At 41.9% G+C, this 15949-nt stretch overlaps 1 protein-coding gene across 1 annotated transcript; it reads right to left on the bottom strand.

Moving 5' to 3' along the window:
* Window positions 1-817: 817 nt before the first annotated feature.
* Window positions 818-10280, bottom strand: NXNL2 (nucleoredoxin like 2). Its single transcript, XM_054809268.1, has 2 exons — window positions 9802-10280; window positions 818-1352 (listed from the first exon to the last, which is right to left on the bottom strand). Exons 1-2 carry the CDS (start codon window positions 10101-10103, stop codon window positions 1184-1186), a joined length of 471 nt encoding a protein of 156 aa, XP_054665243.1. The 5' UTR covers window positions 10104-10280; the 3' UTR covers window positions 818-1183.
* Window positions 10281-15949: the final 5669 nt, after the last annotated feature.

Below are 15949 nucleotides of genomic sequence, written 5' to 3'. Positions count from 1 at the left end.
GGTATGGGATATCCCTTTGGGCAGTTGGGGTCAGCCGTCTGTACGGTTACGTGCAGAAGAGTGGCGAGGAGATAGGCGATGGAGGTCAGTACAGCTCTTTCCCAGACTCCTTTCAAAAAATCCCTTTATGCTTTGTTAAGGCAGCAGAGATTTCTATTCCCCATTGTAGCACACTGTTACTTATGTTATCCCTGGCTAGATTCCGCTGGCACGCACCTTCTCTGGAGCTGACCGTGCGCTATTTGCGTGTCCGCTTGCAAGGCTTTCCGTTAGCCATCGCATCACATAGATTCATTGCGCACGCGCCTTCTCACCTAAAAACCTCATCAACTCAGGCCCATCGTTCCTCGCCGTGGGCCGTCGCTCCGCGGTGCCAGGGATCTCCCCGCTTGCTGCTTACCTTGCATGGGGAAACTACTGGGGAAGCCCCGCTGGGACCTCGAGGTAATAAAAGCCTTTTGATCATCTGTGCGCGCATTGCGTTTGTGTATCCGACCCTGTTTGGGTCTGGTTCGGTGTCACCACTGGCGGAGGCCAGTCGGGGGCCACCACCTGGATCTGACAAGTGCCAAGTTTAAAAATACAGGGATAAGGAAAATTCAGCAGAATGTAAGTAAATCCCACAGAAAGTAAAATAAACCCAAAGTATCTCATCAGTACTGACAAATGCATGTGTCCTATTTAGAAATCATGACATTTTCTCATTAGCTCAGGAAAAGTAAGGAAGACAATTTAGACACATACTTCATAAATAGTTATTTATTAAAGCAAACAATTTATTTTGTTAATAAAATATGTGCTGATCACCAGAAAAAAGCTGTCATCAAGAAAAATAGGTTTGTGCACATGTATAACTTTTACTCTACAGATTTTGCTAAGGAAGCGTTTGCATAGATTTCACAGTGCTTAACTATTACTGTCTAAAATAGCCTATCCTCCTGAAGTTCTTCGGTATTATCAGGAATGCTTTGGCTCGTACTGATTATAGCAGATAGAACAATAGAAATAAAACAATAATTGCATTTTATGACTTATGGAATAGCTAATCTTCAAGCTGAAAACAAAATTTGTTTCCAAACAGATAAATAAGCCTTACCCTTCCTGTTCTGAACAAGGCAACATTCTTTTCAGAGCTCTGCAAAGTTTTCCATGATGCCTTGTCTTGCTTTCATCTGCCAACTTTTTAGCTAGAAAAATTCTGAAAGATATCCGCACTCTCAAGCCAGTTCCGAAAACAGGATAACCCTTTGTCTCTGATCTGTTTTCTTCCCTTGTCAGTAATGACTTCTCCACTTTGTTTCACAATCACCAGTTTAGGAATCGCTGTTATGTTGTATTTTTTCTTCAGATCACTGAGGGGAAAAAAATTGAAGACAGAACACACCATTAGTAAGCATTTTAAGAAAACTCCTAGTCTCATGAAAGGTACTGTGGTCAGGACACATGGGAGAGTAGAAGTGACAAATGCCTGAGCTTCCTCAGAGCTTGAGGCAGGGCACTAGGCAGCACAGAGAGATGAACAAGGTTGCAGCTGGGAGTTTACAAGGTGAAGCTCAGGGAGATGATAGAGTTGCAGCACCCTTCCTGTAACTGCTCTTCACTGCTGCCTGTAGTCTCCACAGGAGGAGATGGACTCTCAGAGACTATAAAGAGGTCCATGGAAGCAAAGTGTGACACACTTCCACCTTGTTTTTACTAGCCAGAAACAGGTGTCTTCTGCTCCCTTTTTAGTGGATAGGAGGAGGATCTCACTTAAATTACCATTAGACATTTATTGCCATACAAAGATGCTCAAGTGCGCCAATCCCATAGAGCTACTTCCTACAATCTTCATTAAAGCGTGATGCATAATCCTTTAGTGTAAACAGAAGGGATTGCAGAAATACCTTAAACTCCCTCAGTGAAACAAGCCTTCTACATACAGAATGTGAGCAATAGAAAGGTTTGGAATAAGGGCCACCCATTTAAGTTGTCCAAGAATAAAATGTCCATCACACAGACAATAACGGCCATTTCTCTGCATCAGGAGATGGAAAAATCCACATAGATTACAAATAACTTGTTCTTAAATAGCCTACTGTTTCACAGCAAAACACAGTTAAAAAAATTAAAGAGCCATACAAACACTGATGTTCCATGAACAAAATCCAGATCTATTCAAACAAATGATTAGTAGGTAACACAGAAGTTAGTAAGACAAAACTTCTGAAATTTAATGGGATTGAACTCAAGATACATGGAAAATTAATAAATGGATTATTAATACTGGAAATAAAAATAAGATCTGGGAGGGAAAAACCTAGAGGACAAAAATATCCTAAGAGAAACAAAAATACTTGCTGACACTGGCACATGATAAATAACAAGGCATGACTACTAATTACACACCACAGAGATGAAAGTGCACAAATAACAGGCTATCAGCCACATGAAGTAGTAAAATAGAATTCACCCTTCATATAGATGATTTGAAAGAGATGAGCAAGATGCAACCAAAAGGAATATGCAAAACCGGCAAAGAGAATCAAGGAATACCACATAGTAAACCACTTCAGTTGAGCATGACACAGGCAACAGAAATGGCAAGATCAAAAACATTTCCAAGGAAAAAAGTTTAACAGCTATGACACACTTTTTTTTGTTAAAGGACAAAATAAAGAGGAGGAAAAGAGCAAGGCACATACATGGGATCTACCTTTATAGAAGGGTAGTATCTTCTGTACAGGAAATTCACCCTACTCGGAAGGGTGATGTTTCAGTGCAAATAAAATATTAAATTCAGGACACAAATAAGTCAGAAAAAAATTTTGAGACTAATACTTAATAACTAGCACTGACAAAGACTTTTTGTCATGAATTTTATTAATTCACAACAGAGGTAATTAAAAGACAGGCAATGAGCTCTGAGCTCATTAAACATCTCAATGGACATCAGATAAAAATCAGAGTTAGTTGTTGAGAGTGCCGCTCAACAGGAGGAGCCTCAAGTGTTTCCAGGAACTCTAGAACCAGTTCACTGCCCCAGCTCCAAATCAGCAAGAAAAGCAGATACATAATGTCTGAAGTTTCTTGCTATGTTTATCAGGACACCGCAAAACCAAATTCTTTCCAAATGCATAGCAATAGCAAAAACACTACTTTCATTAAGTGTCCAAAGGAGAAAGGAAACCATTTGTTGAATACAAATAAGCAGGCAGAGAAATGGGTTTAGACTAATCGATAGTCATAAAGTCAGAACCACACTGGAACGTTTCCCCACCCTCTTCAAACTAATCTAAAAGGTAGGAAAACTATTACCTACCTCCTACCGTGTCACACTATTCATAAGTCATCCTTGGCACATCTATTCATTGTATTAGACATTCACATCGGAGAGCCATGAATGAAATCACATAGATGCTAACGAATTCATAATGTTCATTTTGGAAGGCAGAAGCTGAAGAAAGTATCTTCTAGCGCATCACCCTCACAAGTGATATTCCACAGTTTTAGCAGTAGGAATGCAAGCTATGGTGACAGACATGCTGGTATCTAACAGGAAACGTGAAGAACATAAAATCTACACCTATGATGCAAGTTGTGCAGTCTAAAAAAAAATCCCAATATTGAGGAAGAGGTCACATGTTTCAGAAGGGTTCTAAGAAACAGGCTAAGTGAACTGCAATAGATCAGCTAAAAGTTGACAACCTCTCCAAAGCCATAGCAATCTGTTGTGTGGAAAATTACCTGCCTGCATTGCCTTATTTCAAAGTGAGCACCTTTAGAAGAACCAGAGGATAGAGACAGAACAAGCAATAATGGAATAGCCAACTTCCAAAATATGAATAACATCACTCTCAAAACAAAACTTAAACGCTCAATGGAAATGTAGTGCCTCAGTGCATCACCACAAGCAAGAACGTCTGCTGTGTGAGGTTCAAACGCCAAAGAATTTTTATTAAGTAGAAAAAAGTTGTGGACATTGTTAAAAAATAGAAGACATTAATAGATAGACATTATTTATGATTTCCTGAAAAAGAGGAAGAGTCTTAAAAATACAGAAAATAAGACTGAAGTGAAATAGTGGCCCAGACAAGGTATTCCTGAAAAACATCTTTCCTTCTGCATTTTTTCTTAAGAGAATAAAAATCAACAGGTGAAAGACACTGCTCAGCCATTACATTGGCTGAGCAATAATGCAGGAAATATTACAGAAGCAGCAATAATATGGTCTAGCAATAGGTTTGCTTTCTCACTGAATTCTGAAATAAAAGCAAGCAACCAAGAATCCCAATAGACCTTGCTGAAGTCTGCTAAAATGGGAGAAAAAACACATTCCAAAACAAGTTTATGTAGAAACCACATAAGAGACTATCACCTCACACTACTTGTATGACAAACAAGATGGGTGGAAGTTGCATGCTACTGGTTCAGTGTAAAATAAAATAGCCTGAGATGCCTAAAACAATTGTAGGAATCAGAGACAGAACAGTAGGAAACTGAAGGTAATTTGCTATGGAGACTGAAAACTAACACTTTGCTTTCCTAAGGGAATGCATATATAGCTTATCCACTCCAGCACAGCATCTTGTTTACACAGCTTCTGGGCTGAAGGTTGCTTGCATCAAACCAGAGTGAAGCATGCACAGATTTTGCTTAGATCTGTGTGCAACTTGTAAAGAGGACATACCTGAAGGTGGCTCAGGAACAGTTCTGCAGACAATGTTTCTCAATCACTGTGTACGTGTGTACAGGTGCTTACAAAAATGGCTTTTTAAAAGCTGTTAAGATCATCCTCTCCTACAGGGATCTCAAATCCTGTGACTCAACCGCACACACTACATATGCGCCATGGGACTAACTCCAATGACAATTTATGAAATCGTTAACCATAAATAGAACATTACATGTGCTACAAAGGCAAACTCAATCTCTTACAGCAAAATACAGTGATGTAGCTAATTACATTCTTAAAAATCAGTTGCCTACCTATTCCCAGGTAAGTGTAAAGGTACATACAATGTCTTACTGACTAGAAAAATCTAACACCCAGACAAAGGAGAAGAGGAAGCTATAATAAAAGTCAGCTATGGAAGACTGAATAAGTAACCTTTGTACAGACACAGGCAATCTTTTAGCCAAAACCTTTGAGATACTGGACCTTGGCCATACAGGTTAAAACATGAGAGGGCAACTTTCATTTGCATGTGAAATACCAAAAAGGATGAAATTAAGATTGAGGCACACTGGAAGCCATTGCAATTGTTAGGTCTTTTGATTCTTATGGGAAGGCTGGATGAAAGTTTCTGAGAGCACAGATTTTATATTACTAGGTAATATAGTACTGGCATTGGCTGGGATGGAGTTACTTTTCTTCCTACCAGCTTGCATGATGCTGTGTTTTACATTTGTTACCAAAACAGCGTTGATAACACACCAATGTTTTAGCTATTGCTGAGCAGTACTTACACAGCACCAAGGCCTCGTCTGCTTCTTCTCATGCTGTCCTGTCAATGAGTAGGCTGGGGGTACACAAGAATTTGGGAGGGGACATAGCTGGGGCAGCTGACCCCAACTGACCAAAGGGATATCCCATACCATATGACACTGTGGTCAGCAATAAAAGCTGAGGAAAGGAAGAGGAAGGGACTGACGTTCAGACTTAGGGCATTTGTCTTCCCAAGCAACTGTTACACTTGATGAAGTCCTCATTGCTAAACATCTGCCTGCCAATAGGAAGTTGTGAATGACTTCCTTATATTGCTTTGCTTGTGTGTTCACCTTTCCTTTATCTATTAAATTGTTTTTATCTCTACCCACAAGTTTTCTCACTTTCATCCTTCAGATTCTCTCCCCCATCCCACCAGGGGAGGGAGTGACCCAGCAGCTGGGTGGGGCTCAGCTGTTTACCAGGACTAACTCACAAGATAGGTGAGTATTTTTATGTAAGGGTTTAAGATCTCTATTCAAGAGGGTTTTTGAGATGTAAGCAACACGAGGCAAAGTTAATATTATATTTGGAATATAAATGCTACATTTTATACACTTGTGTAATGTGATGTCTGTCAATATTTGACTTCTAACAGCTTTCACTTGCAAGTGCTTTCACTTGAAAGTGATGGACACCTTGCTAATCTGGTTCTAGCAGTATAGCCTGTAATACACAGCTGTATGTCTATTTTCTTTTAGCTGTGGACTTTCTGCATTGTTAAATGTTAGTCACATAAACAAGCACATCATATGGATTGGATTCAGTTTTAACATGTCTGCTGAGATTTTGGGATAGCAGTCTAAAAATACTAAGGACAGGCAATAGCTCTTAACTGCTCAAATACTGCCACTTCTGCCTCCTTCTTTGCCCACCCCCCAGCCCCCTCCTGCCCACATGCATTCCTGTAGGTGCCAATCCACCCTCATACCTAAAGTTTCCCAATACAAAATGTAAGCATATCCTTTTTATTTTCCCTTTTCAGCAATTCTTCAGGATTCTAATTTTCACTGAGGGGTACAGGACACGGACTCAGTAAATACCTGTCTATCTGGCAGCTCGCAAGAACTACTAGCATGTGCTGGGCACCCACCCAGAGAATTACGCCTTTCACAGCAGGGCTCAGTATAAACACAGCAGTATGTCTTTTTGTATCGTAATTAAAACATCAGTCCCCATTTACTAGCATTTGTTGTTGACATGTTCTGTCCTACTCCTGCTCTTCCTCTCTACTATTCCCTTTCTCCTTCTAGTGCTCACATCCTACTAGATTGTCTTCAATCCTGCAAGGATCAAAAGCCCATGCCTCAGGCAGCAAAAATCAACGTTAAAGCTGCAAAGTGTCAGGGAATCAGGAGCAGTATTTCCTGTTAGTCATGTCACAGACTACATGACTACATGAGGTGGGTGCAGTCCCACCTCAGGGAAATAGTCAGGACTGACAGCATGGAAGAGTCTTGAGATCCTGCTCCCGATTCAGTATTTTGCATCTCTGCAGGTACGTATAAGGTGTTACACTTCATATGCTGCAAGTATGAATGCAGGTTATTTCTGAACAAGACAAAATTCATCCCAAGAAACTCCATGCTTCCGTTTGTGAAACGTGTTTTAGATGGCAAACTTAAAATTGTGCCAAGAAGAGACTTCAGTCTATGCTGCAATTATGTATCTTAAACACCGAAGTCACCAGCTAGAATATTTTAATTTCACTGGAGATGTTGAACTCCAGTTGCCTCCAGGAAGGGGCCAGACTCTTCTCAGTGGTGCCCAGTAACAGGACAAGGGGCAATGGGCACAAACTGGGACACAGGAAGTTCCATCTGAACATGAGAAAAAACTTCTTTGCTGTGAGGGTGACCGAGCACTGGAACAGGCTGCCCAGAGAGGTGGTGGAGTCTCCTTCTCTGGAGATATTCAAAACTCACCTGGATGCATTCCTGTGCAACCTGCTCTGGGTGATCCTGCTTTAGCAGGGGGGTTGGACTAGATGATCTCTAGAGGTCCCTTCCAACCCCTACTGTTCTGTGAATCTGTGAACTGCCTTCTCTACATAGTCCAAAAAAGAGCAACCAATTTGAATTATTTACAATGGAACTTTAAAGTTTTAATGAAAATGTTAATATGTGAAGATTAATATTTATTAACAAAATTATTAATTGATGTTAGTCAATTTTAAAAATTATATTCTTAGAACTAGTATCTAGTCAGAACTATAGTTTGGTTTAGTGAACACACATCCATCTGCTCTAAGTCTACAATGACTCACCAGTATCCCTGAAGCCATACTACCAGTTAATTCAACCTAAGCACCTTGAACATCTCCACACAGCCCTTTATTGTTATATGCAAGAAACACAACTTCAGAAACATTGCCTTTTCATATCCCTCTGCACTTTGTTCTTCAGTAAGCCACTTCAAATGCTATGATCTTGCAGCCTTCCCTGACATGAGAAGCTGTGTTTCTCTACAGGATTCTGAAGGGTGCTACGGACTGCCACAGAAAAGCCAATTATACTGTCTCTGTACCTCCATCCCACATGACTTGGGCAAGAGCAGAGTCAGAAATAGACCACTAATCCACAGAGGCTGAAGCTGTAAGTGCATTCCCATGGTCTACGCCGAACAGCTTGCTGGATGCAGTAACTTCCGATGCTACATTTCAATCAGGAAATTTGCCTGAATTCTATTAGGATTAGTAGTTACCAAATACAATTACTGCCTGGGGAGCCTTTGGAGAACTATGGAAAACAGCATTGCTATTTCAATCTATTTTTAAGTCCATGGAAACTGTCATTAAAAGTGTCTAACATTAACTGGCTGCTGACATCCAGGAATGAGCCAAGGAAGGATGAAAAAGCTCCTGGCTTCAGGTTGTATGCTCTTGAGGTTGTCAAAGTGCACTGACAAAACAAGATTAGTGAACCTGCTCCATGTGGAGTGAATAGCTAGGGTGTTACACAGCTTTATCCTGGGTAGCACACAGGGATGGATCTACAGTTAAATGAATGCTAGAAGTTACTAGAAGCACTGGAGTTGTTAGAACAACAAATCTTGTTATGAGCTTAATTACCCGGTCTGCATTTAAAAGTCACACTATCTCCTTGACTTTGATGACATCTGTAACAATATTTTCTACAATCTACTTACATATTATTTAAAGGGGGGAAAAAAATACATGTAAATACTAGCAAAAGGATTTAAGTCTCCAGTTCTAGACAGTTCGGTGGCCCTAAACATCTTACCTGTGCCCCTGTAATCAAAATCTATACTTCTTGATATGAGCTAAATCACATTTCTGACAGTCATCCAAACGAATCTGCACCCTTGATTCGGATGATCAAAACAGTTCTTGGTATTATCCTTCACTGTTACTTACACATGGTTGTGTCCTTTCCTTTTGTTGTATTGCTGAGCAAGCTGCCTACAGGAATGCACGTTTAAACCCCTATCAGCACAAGAATTTTACATCCCAGTTACCATGTGCATTTGCCACAGCTTAACTCCAGCTGTTACCACATTTCTTCTTCACCTAGCCTACCTTTATCTGTCTGATATTCCTCACAGTTTGCTCTCCTCTAAGTTGTTCAGCTATGAGTTTTACTGCTTCTTCATTTGCCTATTTCCAGAGCGTTAATAAGCTAGACAACCCAGGACAACCTTAATAACAGCTACTGCCGTGCTGAAAACAAAAAAATCACTTGATCCTCATGTGCCGTTAGTTTGGTTTTGACTCACTATTCATGTCATCTTGTTAGTACCTGGGGGGGGGGTCTTTATTAACCCTTTTCAAAGATCTTTTAAATCCTAAATTAAGTACAGAAAACTAGTTTTCCTTCATCACGTTCTTTACAGATGTAATAAGCTAAAGCCAAGTTACTTCTCTGAAGAAAGTAAGCTGTTAGTTTAACGCTAGCCTGTGGTACACCTCCACGGGAGCGCAGGCAGAGCCAGCAAGCAGCAGCCGCTGCTCAGAGGACAGGAGGAAGGCAGGACTAGACTGACAAGGTGCTGGACTGTGCGCTTCACCTAACGGAAGACGCCGCAACCTGGATTTCATAGCGTTCAACGAGAAGGGAAGGAGTGGGTTAGAAGGGCAGGTGGAGGTCCCGGGGAGCTTTTGTATCAGAGGCTTTGTCGTTACTTTATCCCGCTGTTAAAGCATCCACACCTCCTGCCCCCTCCCGTATTTGGCCGGGGGATGCCAGCAGAGGGGCTGACAGCGGGCGGCAGACCACCCCGCCTGTCGCGGCTGGCCAGGCGGGCGCAGCCCCCGGCCCGGGCGCCCCACGCGGGAAGCCCCGGGCGGGGTCGGGGTGGTCGCCACCGGTACTCACTGCTTGTAGGGGTCGTGGAAGGGCAGGGCCAGCCAGTCCCCGTGCATGGCGTGCATGTAGCCCACCATGTCCTCGGCGCTGTGGTCGGAGGAGATGAAGACGACCTCGAAGGGGGCAGGGGGGTGGGTCTCCTCCAGCAGCTCCGTGTAGAAGTCGCAGAGGATCGGGGTGAAGTCGCGGCACGGCGAGCACCAGCCAGCGGAGAAGTACAAGCCCACAACCTTGTTCTGCAGGGCCTCCTCGGCGTCCACGCTGCGGCCGTCCTTGCTGACCAGGAGCCGCCCGCTGAACACATCCACCATGCTGCCACGGGCCAGCCCCACGGGACAGAGCAGAGCGACGGGCGGCACAGGGGGCTGCGAGCCCAGGCGTCCCCCAGCACGGCCCCGCGGCACCTCCACGCTGGGACCTTCCTCCAGCCCCGGCCGCGCCGCTCAGCCCACCCAGAACACCGGCCCGACACCCGGCCACCCCCCGCAGCCAGCCGGCACACCCACCCCTTCAGCCCGCGGCCGCCGCCAGCTTTATAGCCGCCCGCCACGGCCTGGGTCCGCCCACCGCTGACTGACGGCGACGCCCGCCAATGGTCGTGCCGGGAGGGCGTAGCGTGGCCGTCGGTGGCGGGGGTGGGTAACGGACCCAACGGCCGGCGGCAGCTGTGGGGGGGGTACCCCCGCGGCCGAGCTCCCCGCCGCAGCCAGGCCGCTACCCCGCGGCTACCGGCGGCTCGGGGACGCGCCGGGGACTGCAGGGGGCGTTGGTGGTTTGGGCTTTTTTTTTAAAGAGTTTCTGGAGGTGCCGGTTGTGCCTGGAGGTCTTACCGTGCTCAGCCTTGTCAGAGGGCTCCGCTGGGCGCCCCGGCAGGCAGCACGGCGGTGCCCGCGGAGGGCGCAGGCCCAGGGGCCGCCTGGCCGCAGAGGGGTGCGGGCAGGGCCCGCGGTCTGGGGAGCCGGCTGTAGGCGGCACACGGGATTTCTCACGGTGGGGGGGAGGCCCGCTCTTGGCTTCTCACCCTTACTGCCTTACTAGGCTATTGCACAAAACAAGAGGTTTGAGCTAGAGATGTTTTTTGTCCTGTTCCTCTAAGGTTCAAATCACCTTTTTGCGTAGGCAGGTACATCTCAGGACTTACTAATCTTACTGAAGCTACTGAACTTTTAATAAGTTTGAGCAGTAATCACCTTCGTGCCACAGTCAGACCTCTTCAGCTTGTCGTGGATTTCACCTTCTCTCCCCTGAAGATCTCATCACAAGGCTTGGTCAGCTTTGGCACTGAACTGGTTTTTTGTTGGACTGAGGGTGCTGAGTTCTTCTCTAGTGTAGAAAATCAGCTGAATTCTGGTGATAAAAGGGGCTGTCTATTCTTTACCTCAGCAGAGGAGGAATTCTCATTTTATTCCAGTTCATTTATCCTGTGTTTGGGTTGAATAATGCTTTTTTTCTCCAGCTGCTACTGAGTTAGAAATTAATTAAAATAGCTTTATATTACAAATACGCAATCTCTTTTCTGCCTAAAGCAACCTGCAAAAAGGAAATGAAAGATGGTTTGGCTGTAGGAGACTTAAATTAGAGTTTAATGGGTCATTATAGGAAGATAACCACACCTGGTACATCATCTCATTTTCATTAATTGCACAATACCCAAATAAAAGACAATTTATCTCAAACAAAAAATTATTAATATCCCCAAAACAAATTATAGTATTTATACTGGATTCTTCAAGTGTCTCATAGAGCCACCATAGGAAATATTTCACATTAAAACTGTGTATCCAAGTGCATTCTTGGCTTTTACTATTTTGTTGGTCCTCTTTTTTTTTTTTCAAGCTGCAGCCCCTCAAAAATACATCTATTCTATTTTCAGAAAAGACACAGTTGTGGCAAGTATGATTCAAATACTGAACACTAGAATGGAACTAATATTAATCACGATGAGTGCTTGGTTAGGTAAATTGCAACTAGGTTCGTAGTGAAATGAGGTCCAGTTTCTACATCTGACCATCCACTGACCATATAGCACGCACTGTAAGAACTGCAATACTTGAACTCAAAAATTCAAATTTAATTTTGTATAGGAATAAACTGAGCACAGGTCTTCTGCCACGCACATACTTTTCCTTTTGAGATCTTTTTAAAATGTTTTATTCTTCCCTTGACTTGACCCACTGCCACTTACTGTACTGAGTGAAAGAAACAAAGTATCATTTTAAAAATTGACCATGTCAGAGAAATCCTGAAGAAGCACCACAAAAGTAACACAGCAATGTTGTTGTTTTTTCGGTAGGCTTCATCAAAAGTAACTGCCTAGGTGTAGGATCAGTTTGATATGGGAGATTGCATTCACCTGCCTTTTCTCTTACCCCTTTTTCCTTTTATTATGCAGATATACTGCTAATTAAAATACTGCTTGCTTCTTGTGCAAAAGCTCACACATTTTTAAAAAAGCGTAAGAATTCAGCCATTATTATTTTCTAAGCTATTTATGTATATGCAAATTAATCTTTACAAATCAGGCCTTTTTTTTTAAGTCCTAGTATATCTGACATTTTCAGTTGCTATTCTGGTATTTTACTGGGAAAAAAAGAGAATTGCTTAGGTGTTTGGTAAGTGTTTTTTCTTCAAATGCAGTATTTCTCCATTTTCACGGGCTGTTGAGCTATGTCATTTTCAAATCCAACTATCTGTTTCCAACACAAAGTGACATTTAAAACAATGTAATCCTCCCATCTCTCACGTCTCCCATCAGTCCTTTCTCCAAGTTTTGAACTCTGTTTTGTGCTGTTCCCCTCTTCAGACTTCCACCTGATGTCAGAAGTAGAAGACACAAGGAGCTGTGAAAGGCTGCCTGTTCTTAAAATAGAGCAGAAGGGAAGCTCAGCTCACCTGCGCCTTCGATCTGCCATGCTGTCTTGCCTTTGTGTGCCCGCTTGTGAAACAGGGCTGGAGTCAGAGCCTTTGGGCCTGTGGAGTCACAGGAAAAGGGAAAAAAGTTTCCATATAAGTTGAGGCTACCATAATTTCATTATTGATATTCCTACCAACTTCTCCTTCAGCTAGCAAAAGCATATTTTCTCAGATATTATGAAATGAAGCAATGACCCAAGGAACTTGCCACCATCCCACCTCTACAGGTTAGAAAGCTGTTTAGCCAGATATGGTACTACATGAGAAAAGGACACAGCAAGGTTGTCTTCGAGGCCCCTGGGCACGCAGGGAGAAGTTCCCAGCTACCTATAACTCCATGAGGAGAAACAGCTGGATGCACCAGGTGCACAAGGTTTGAGCTTACAGTTGTCTGTTCTAAGCTTGTTGAGAAATGAAGTCCAAGCTGACGGGGAGTATAGCTGTAACTAGTACACTGCTTTGCTGCTTCCTGTGTGTAACTTGCTGAAAGTCTCTCTGCATGCAAAGCAACTGCCATTTTTTACCCCTGGTAATTCTTGTCGCTGCTAAAAAGAATGATCTTGTACGTGAGACGATAACTGCACTACCTTCTGTAAATTGTTTAAGTTTGGGTATGCTTCCCCCTTCACTAAGCATACAAACAACAGAAGAGAGGGCAGCAGTTTGAAATGTGCAGAAGACTGTACAGCTTGAGCAACACCCTGACTATATAGAGGGCAGGCACATGCACACATACTAGCTTGTAAAGAAAATTGTAGTTTATTGGCTGGCGTGCTCCAGATCATAAGTCTCAATGACAGTGATTCTAAAGTTCTTGAAATTATTTAAGGAATAGCTACTAAGCATGAAAAACTAGATACTCTCCTTAGGAAACTTATGGTGATTAACTCTGTCAGGATATCACAGAAAGTCTTATCTTGCACCTGCCTTTGATTTGTCTACGAAGACAGTTCTCTGTGACACTAACATGCACCAATACAAAAAGTTTTATTTTATGATTTATACCAAGGAGGCTAGAGCCTGTTTCGGCTACAAATGTTTTCTAGGACTATTCTCATTAGAGGTGTTAACAGTATCATGATTTATTCCATTCCCTATTCTCCACTTGGACTGATAATAAAGAAGCTTTTTATACAGAACCCGTGATCCCTTCTCAAGGAAGTATATTAGCTCTGAGATGACACTACCAGAAAGCTTGTAAGCAGTACTCATCCAGTGGAAGCCTTTGGGAATTCCAGGGTAAAATAATTGAGATAAAAACTTCCCACCATAAAATACTGCATTTCTGATTTTGCTAGAAAACAAGCTTTTTATTATGGAATATACTATCTTATTTTAATGTGCCAGGGTTTAATTCTATCTTTTAATCTAAAACCAAGACTTTCAGTTTATTTGTACTCACATTGCAATGATGATCCTACTTCCCCTGTGTGTTTTGCTTCAATTAACATTGAAGTTAATTACATATCCAGGTTTTGACAACCAAATGAAAATTTAAAAAAAAATATATTAAGCTTGTGTCAATAAAGTCACGTTTTCAATGATATAGGACAACATGCTGCAAAAGAGACAGAGAAGAAATGAAGTGGAAGTAAAAATGTTCAGACTTGCTAACTCATATACAGTACAGTATATGCTCAAGGCGATGTAATTCCGTACATCTCTGGTAGCAGAGCTAAAGTCTCTATAGGTTATATACAAGTTAAAATAGGAGAAGGTTCTGAACGCCTGTCCAGCTCTTTAATGAACATATCCTTCACTCTCTCCTTCGTGCACCTTTTCCATAGCTGGTGCTGTTCTGAATAGTAAAGGATTTGATCCAATAAGAATTTGCAATAAGCAGTCTCTTATAAGTACAATTTTAACTTGCGGTATATGCATGATGCTGGATTTTCAAGTGAAAAGGTATTCAATGCAAGGTTTCAATCTGCTCATAATTCTTAAGCGATCTGTAGGAAATGCATACCTGTATAATATAACACACATATATATATATACAGTGAAGCTGTAAGGCAAAAGCTGACTAAATTTACTCAAAGAAGAGTGTTACCTGGGTGAGGGGTTGTTGGACTTGTGTTCAATTTAATGATTAGTAGACTGTGTACTTAATTATACTGTAATTAAAAAATAGACGTGACAAACCTAATCAAGATAATCTTTGTTTGGGTGACACTATATGGAGTGCAATCAATGAAGAAGTCAGATCAGAAACTGACCTTGAACAATCCCATTGTGTGTGAATACCGGCCACTCAGAAAAGCAGACCCAAAAGTAGAGATCAAGTGAGGGAACACACAGAATAAAGGAAACATACCAGTGGATTAAAGAGTTAACTATACAGCAATCATTGATACAACTTGATGAAATAGTTGTTTTTTTACTTTCACAGTACATATCAATATGCTTTACAGGAGATAGTTATTATAATCTGAGTTATTGATGAGAAAATAGGTAAAATCAGTTTCTACAATGTACACAGTGACTTAAAAAAGGGAAGGAAAGAAACCTGCTCAGTCTCAACCCAATACATTAACCAATGAGCTGCTAAAAGAGACCAGTGCACAAATAATTACTATGCCGAAAAAAATCAATTTTAGCATACACAATCTGCCAACTGAATGAGTTTTTCATAGCATTTGTTAGAGCTGCCATGTTTGGTACACTGTTTCCTCAGCTGAGATTGGGAGACCCAAACACATGGGTCATTATTACATAGTCAGCAGTAATACAAATACTTTGTGAACGTTCCTTCACAACTGTTCTCGCATCCACTTTCTCTATGTAACCTCTAAACACAAAAGACATAATACATTTTTTTCAAGTAGGAAAATTAACCAAGTAATGCACAGGTTATTTAAATTGCAATTTTATTACTGTTATTCAAACTGGCTAGTGCCTAATGACATACTGCAGGCATCAAAGACTAGCTGTAAGGGAGTCTTGCTTTCCCTGGGCAAGAGAGATACCGGAATGTGGCTTATCATTCATACCACAAAGAGATCCAAGTCAGGACTCAATATTGAGCTGTAACAGGTACCAATTAACCAAAACATTTTAGTATAGAAGATGCTGTTTAGGTAAGGAACATCCCCTTTTTTTTTTAAGCAACAGATTGTTACAAATAACAGGTAATAATTATTATAGATAGCAATTGTTATACTAACATTTGGAACATACCACTGGGTTCCAGCTTAATATACATTCTTGGCATAAATAAACAACAGCACATAAAGCAAGAGGAAAG

Source organism: Grus americana, chromosome Z (assembly GCF_028858705.1).
Source record: "Grus americana isolate bGruAme1 chromosome Z, bGruAme1.mat, whole genome shotgun sequence".
Classification (NCBI taxonomy): Eukaryota; Metazoa; Chordata; class Aves; order Gruiformes; family Gruidae; genus Grus; species Grus americana.
The sequence above is the reverse complement of the archived record's forward strand: the minus strand, read 5'-3'. Positions and strand labels throughout refer to the sequence as shown.